The 6999-nt window shown below is 36.3% G+C and overlaps 1 protein-coding gene across 3 annotated transcripts in view; it reads left to right on the top strand.

Moving 5' to 3' along the window:
- Positions 1-6999, top strand: part of LOC119839306 — a 69417-nt gene that overhangs the window by 44827 nt on the left and 17591 nt on the right. Inside the window, exons 3-5 of one of the 3 annotated variants that reach the window (XM_038365546.1) lie at positions 645-1037; positions 1627-1848; positions 5940-6164. In XM_038365546.1, coding sequence (XP_038221474.1) covers positions 645-1037; positions 1627-1848; positions 5940-6164 — 840 coding nt within the window. The remainder of the gene's footprint in view (positions 1-644; positions 1038-1626; positions 1849-5939; positions 6165-6999) is intronic. The other 2 variants (XM_038365547.1, XM_038365548.1) reach the window with 2 other exon arrangements.

Consider the following 6999-nt stretch of genomic DNA (forward strand, 5'->3'; position numbering starts at 1 on the left):
TGATGCGAATAGCTTATCCGACAATTAAAATATAAGTTTATAACCTATAAAGACCTAAAAATGTCCAACAGACTATCAGTTACATTACTAGGTTGCGGCGAAACTGGAATATAGGTTGATTAAATCGTATCCTATCCTACTAATATTATAAAAGTGAATGTTTGTGAGGATAGATGTATGTGTATGTGTCTGTTTGTTGCTCTGTCACACAAAAACTGCTGAACCGATTGCAATGTAATTTGGTACGTAGACAGCTGGACAACTGGAATAACACATGGACAAATTGTTATCCCGATTTTCCTACGGGATACGGACTTACGGGTGAAACCGCGGGGCGCAGTTAGTTGTGTGGTAAAACTCATACTCAAATTAAATTTTTTGTAATTAATGTAATTATTTATTAATGTAATTAATATAATTTTCACAGTAATAGCATTTACTACCGGTTCGGATGCAGTTTCTACAGAGAAGAGCCGGCAAGAGACTCTGTAGTTGCTCTTTTAAAATAATGTCAATTTTACACTTTAATTTTTTCCTATTTATGATATTTCTTTCGTTGTGTCTATTTATCTATTTTTTCTTCGTAATAGTAATCAAAAAATAAGTGTGCAATGGAATTTTAAATGGTTTTTTTATTGTTTCAGTAACGGCCTGAAGCTCCGTCAGCTGACAGACGGCCGCCATCTTATCCAGATAATTTACACGCCAAATGGCGCCATTCAAGATTGCGAATACATAACAGAGGGAAAATCTACGAGAAACTTCTTAAAAACCTTAAGAAAAGAACTGAAATTAGCGTTAGACGAGGAGGCGTTCAGAATAACGGAAAAAAGAAAAAACATCACGGAGGACGAACGCTTTTACCGCCATTTCGGCAACATGACGTTTCGCCTTTTGACAGATGGCGAAATTTTGCCGCCAGAAGTCGCGTCATGGTTAGACTACGACAGATTAAAAATGGAATGCTTCGAACGTCACGAAGAGTTAAAATACATGATGGGAAGTAAAAACAAACTGACAAGCACGTCGCTGGCGAGGTAACTATGCGCGCTAACTTCACACTTGTTATCTGTAAATTGCACTGACCTCTCGCACTCTACATTATATGTGACTAAAAAAAAATCTATGTTATCGCTTCATACCAACTGTGTACGGCCACCAGCTTTTATGTCTTTATCTATGTACATACACGAAATTCTATACGCAGCATTATATTTACCATAGTCCATAACCTAAAAAAACGAACACAAAAAAAAATCAAACTGTCATTCTACTTTTAGGGCAATATATTCCCTTGCTTCTAGCATCGAGATATTAACAAGATTCCAATATCTACCTATATAGAAATAGCACGAACCGTATATAGAACACGGAAATGTAAGTGAAACAACTTTATAAATGGCAATATCGCAAGTATATCCAACTGCAGATAATAAAGCTTGACTGCTTGAATCTATAGAATGCATACAATACGCATGTCATCATTGGGGAACGTAATCATTCACCATCATTCACCATTAACAGAAACCATTCGAATGTTCTAAATTCAAATCCATGTCAAATCGCGTCTCTTCGCGCCATGACTTCCCGCCATTCCATTTTTAATCATAGACAACACAATGACAGGTCGCGACGGTCGTTCAGAGAGAATTTCATTATGCCCGGCACGAAATGGTGCGGCGCTGGGCAATTAGCTAAAACCTACAACGAACTGGGCCAGGATAGGAACGAGGACAGATGCTGTAGGGCCCACGATAATTGCCGCGTCAGCATAGGCGCATTTAGAAGAAGATTCGGTCTATTCAACTATAGGCCTTATACGATTTCACATTGCAAATGTGATAGGAGGTTAGTTTATTTTATTTTATCTATGGTTTCGTTTTGGCGGGTTTTTGGTGTGGTACTGTTTACGCTTGTCTGTGCGCTTGGACATTGTTATGGCGAGGGTTATATGCATATATATCTTGGGGATAATACACATTTATAGGTTTGCTTTGTTTCATAGCGTTATTTCATTGGACGCGTTCATCTTTATACATAGATTCTATAGCATTATATACTTAAAGAATAACAATATTTAATATAGCGTTCAGTGGGAAACAAATTATATTTCCCCCCCTCAGCGATATTCAAGTGGGTACATTTAAGTCCGACTATAAAAGACGATACCGGACCTAAGATCTAGATTCTAGATTTTAAATTACAGCGATGAGGATATTACCGCAAAAATTACTTAATACGTGTATTTTGTCGTTTTACGAGCTACTAATCCGAATATCTAAAATTGTGATTCGTTTTACGATACTAACAATTTAACCCCAACTTCACTAAGGCCTATCGAATAATCTGCAAACGAGACAGTATATAGACATGCTATAAATGCAACCTGTATATGTTTTGTTCAACAAATCCTATATTTTAGTTTTATACCTAAAATGTTAAAAGGAGTAGCAATTGAACTTCCTGACACAAGCATTTTGACATGACAACGTCTTAAATTAGGTTGCGGCTCGGAGTCACTCATGAAAAAGTGTAACGCCCGGTAACGTTACGATGAGTCACCGAACTATGATCGGTCCGCCGCGCGCGCAGCACTAGAGAATTAGGCGCATTGAATCGGCGCGTGCTTGTGTCTCTGTCTCTGTCTTTTTAGTAAACAAAATATATTTTCTATTGTTAAAATTTGTGCAATTCTTATTTTCATTCAATTCCTTGTTCCTATTGTGCAATTTAATAATATTCATATCAATAAATATTCTACCGAGAAAAAGACGTTGTCACGTAAAATCTTCGCCCGTAAAACCGACTTTACAGCCAACCATTTTTTTGCCTACTAGGAGTGTTCCAATCACAAACTAGCTTAGCACAATCCTTCAAAGAATGAAATAAATAATTTAAATTTATATTAGAACCTGCACCATATAGACTGGCGGTCCTGTACCATAATCCTATCCTATCCTATCTTACTAATATTATAAATGCGAAAGTTTATAAAGATGTGTGTGCGTGTGTTTGTTACTCTTTCACGCAAAAACTACTGAACAGATTGCAATGAAATTTGGTACGTAGACAGCTGGACAACTGGAATAACATATAGGTAACTTTTTATTCCGATATTCCAATGGGATACGGGCTTACGCGGGTGAAACCGCGGGGCGCAGCTAGTTTATATTAAACGTGTGATCGCAATAACATTTACTACGGTTGATGTCCTAATTCAGTTTGAAATATACCTACCATAAATAACTAGCTGTAATCCGCGGCGAAACTCACTTGGTACCCGGATAAGAGTAGCCTATGTGCTTATCCAGACTATAATCTATCTCCGTACCAAATGTCATACAGATACGATAAGCTGTTTTCGCGTGAAAGAGTAACAAACATCCATCAAGACGTATGTGGTAGTCGAGCACGCTTCGGCACGAATTGTGCCAGCTCGCACCGGGGAAGTACCACACCCCCACAGAAGACCGACGTGAAATAGCATTCTGCTGTGTTTCGTTCGGTGAGTGGGGGAGCCGGAGGCCCATATCCTTTTCCTTCCCCTTTCCAGTCCTTTCCTTTATTCCTCTCGCCAATTCTTTCTTAATCCCTTTCCAATTTAAAGTCGGCAATCCATTTGTGGAGGCTTTTTTCTTTGGTTGGATCTGTAATCGACTTTACGCCTCTCCAAATGTCCATGGGCGGTGGTAGCGCTTACCATCAGGCGTCCCACCAGCTCCATTGCCGACCGTGACATAAAAAAAAAAAAAGACTAACGCGTTTATAATGTTAGTATAATAAAGTTCAATATATTTATTAAAATATGCATTTAATTCGACAAGTAAAATACAATACAATATTTCTAATATTTCAAGATGGCCGAAGGGACAAAATGGTCGGGGTTTTTTTAATTTAAAGTTATTTTAGGAACCTTAACACCAACAGAATATATTTCATGCATGAAACCGAGGGCAGGATCCATAGAGGAAGCTATAATATTTAGCACTGGTAATTCGAAATGTTATTTAAAGAAAGACAGAAAAAAACGCAACTTCTTGAATAACATATTTTTATGCTGTTGAAAGTATTATCAAATTCGGTTAAGTAATTTTCATGTTTTCGTCCACAAACTAACATAAGTATGATATATATACTCCCATCAAGGAACGGTAGTTTTATGTGCCATAAATTTAACTTCTAAACCATAATTACAGGATACGCAATAAAGTAATAAAAACTGAGTAAAGAACCTTATCGGCAAGCCATATAAATCATCAGACGGACGAACAGTAATGAATTTATTGGCGTAAATAAAATATATATCTTCTTTCTTCTTATATATAAAATTCTCGTGTCACAATGTTAGTCTCTATACTCCTGCGAAACGGCTTGACCGATTCCTCTGAAATTTGGTAAGCATATTGGGTAGGTCTGAGATTCGGCTAACATCTATTTTTCATACCACTAAACGATAAGAGTAAGGCAGAACAGCGTTTGCCGGGTGCAGCTAGTAATATATAAAATCCAGTCTCATGATGTATGTTCCCAGTGAACTCTTCACCAACTCAACAGATTTTGATGAAATTTGGCATTTTATGTGTAATTTGGTCCAACTTAAGATATAGGATAGTTTTTATTTCGATTAATTATCCCAATAATTTATAATCTTAATATTTTTAATTATTACTCGGCCACAGCAACGCGTGGCCGGGCATGTTAGTATCTAATAATTCTTGTAAATCGCAAAATTGACAATTGAAATTGATTAAAATTTACCACCTCTGGTGCAGTGGTTAACGCGTGAGCGTAGAACCGAGGAGTCCTGGGTTCGTGTACCGGTCGGAACTCACATAAAAATGTCTCGGTCTGATAGGACACTGAAGGCTGATCACCTACGTGTCCATAGAGAAAGTGAGTGTAGATGTTATGCCCCATGCCCCACTAGGGGACACGGGTCTTCATGCCTTGTAACTCCATAAGTCATAGCGTATCAAAGAAAAAATATAACTATTTATCATCATTACATAATTGTTATAGAAAAAATTCACAAGTTGCATGGCATATAACGAAATTTATGAAAACATTTATTTATTTGTTTATGATTTATTGTTTTGAAATAATTACGAATTGAGACTTCACCTAAGTAACATTATTACAAATGGCGGTCTTATGGCTAAATAGCGATTTCTTCCAGATAGCCTAAAAAACAGCTAAAAAGTGCAATCAAAAGTAGTTGTTGGTATTTTTTTTTCAATATTTTTTTTGACACTTCATTGTTTTAAAGAGACAACAGCTTGCGAGTATAGTTAAGCGCCAAAAATCAATACATATAATTTTGTATCGCACTGTGTAATACAGAAGTACATACACAAAATGTAGAATGAACTTTATGGCAATACACACAAGGCCCAGTTTTCTGTGTGATACAATAAAAATCGACACTAATGGAACGCAAAATTTTGCGTATTCTTTTTGACAGATTGTTTTTGCGCGCCATGCATTTGACAGCATTTCAAATTTAGAACACAGATAACACATGATCGTTGGTGGTCCGATAGAGGTCGGTGTAATTAAAAACTGTATGTAAATACGTCCTGATGTTGCCGTGAGAAAAAAATAAATAAAATGGTAGATAATTTTGGTAATGAGATGTATAATTAAAATAGATTATTATTATATTGTTATTTAATGAATTATAAATAGATATTTGATAACTTCAATTTTGTTATAGATAAATTAATATACATCATTACCATGGAATTAAAATAGTATTATTCGACATATTTTACACTTCAACTAGGTCGAACAGGCTACGCGAAGCGTATATAGGTTGACAGTTAATAAAACTATATCTAGTAAATATATATCTAGTATAAAAATTCTATACACACGCATCGGCAAAGGACGCATTTACTATAACAGGTCACATAAACACTAAGGTGAAAAAAAATTAACAGAAGAAAGCGTGACGCGATGGAGTTGCTGCGAGTGCCAGGCACCAAGTGGTGTGGCAAGGGGTTTTCGGCCACCCACTATTCCCAGTTAGGTGGTTACACGAGGACGGACAGGTGTTGTAGGATCCACGACTTGAGGTGTCCCTTCTGGATCGGGGGGATGGAGAAAAAGTTCGGCCTGTACAATTGGAGAGTTAATACGCTGATGCACTGCCGCTGCGACGAAAGGTTGGTGGTGGTGTCTTGTATTTGGGGTTGCCAGCTTTGCTGTTGAAAAGTGTTTTCTGTTGCCCTATTGCGTTTTACTTTTTACTGTTGAACTTAATCTTAATATATATAAATCTCGTGTCACAATGTTTGTCCTCAATGAACTCCTAAACCACTTAACCGATTATAAAATTCGCACACCATGTGCAGTTCGATCCAACTTGACAGATAGGATAGTTTATATTATTTCAATCACGATAAATAACAACCCGGGCGGAGCCGGGGCGTGCAGCTAGTTTATAATATAATAGCCTTTTGCAGCATAGAATGGCTTAAAGCTATATGTGTTAAACATTTAATATTTTTTCTTTAGTTAGAAATCTCAATGCAACGATACAATAAAAATACTATTAAAAAACTGTTAGGTTTTCGAATATAATCTATACTATCTATCTATACTAATATTATAAAGCTGAAAAGTTTGTTTGTTGCTGCACCTCGCGCCCCCATAGGAATATCGGGATAAAAAGTTGCCTATATGTTATTCCAGTTGTTCAGTTATGTACGTAACAAATTACATTGCAATCGGTTCAGTAGTTTTTGCGTGAAAGAGCAACGAACATACACACATCCTTACAAACTTTTGCATTTATAATATTAGTAGGATAGAATATTATAGGATTGATGATAGGATTTGATTTGATTAGGATTTTATGATAGGATTATAATATTAGTAGGATAAGTCCATATTCAATAGATAGATTCAAAGAAGTGTAAACACAGGTAGTGTTCGATGACATTTTAATGCAATACGTATGTATGTTTGTATATTGACTATATTTATTATAATCGACAT

Source organism: Zerene cesonia, unplaced genomic scaffold, assembly GCF_012273895.1.
Source record: "Zerene cesonia ecotype Mississippi unplaced genomic scaffold, Zerene_cesonia_1.1 Zces_u011, whole genome shotgun sequence".
In the NCBI taxonomy this organism is placed as follows: domain Eukaryota; kingdom Metazoa; phylum Arthropoda; class Insecta; order Lepidoptera; family Pieridae; genus Zerene; species Zerene cesonia.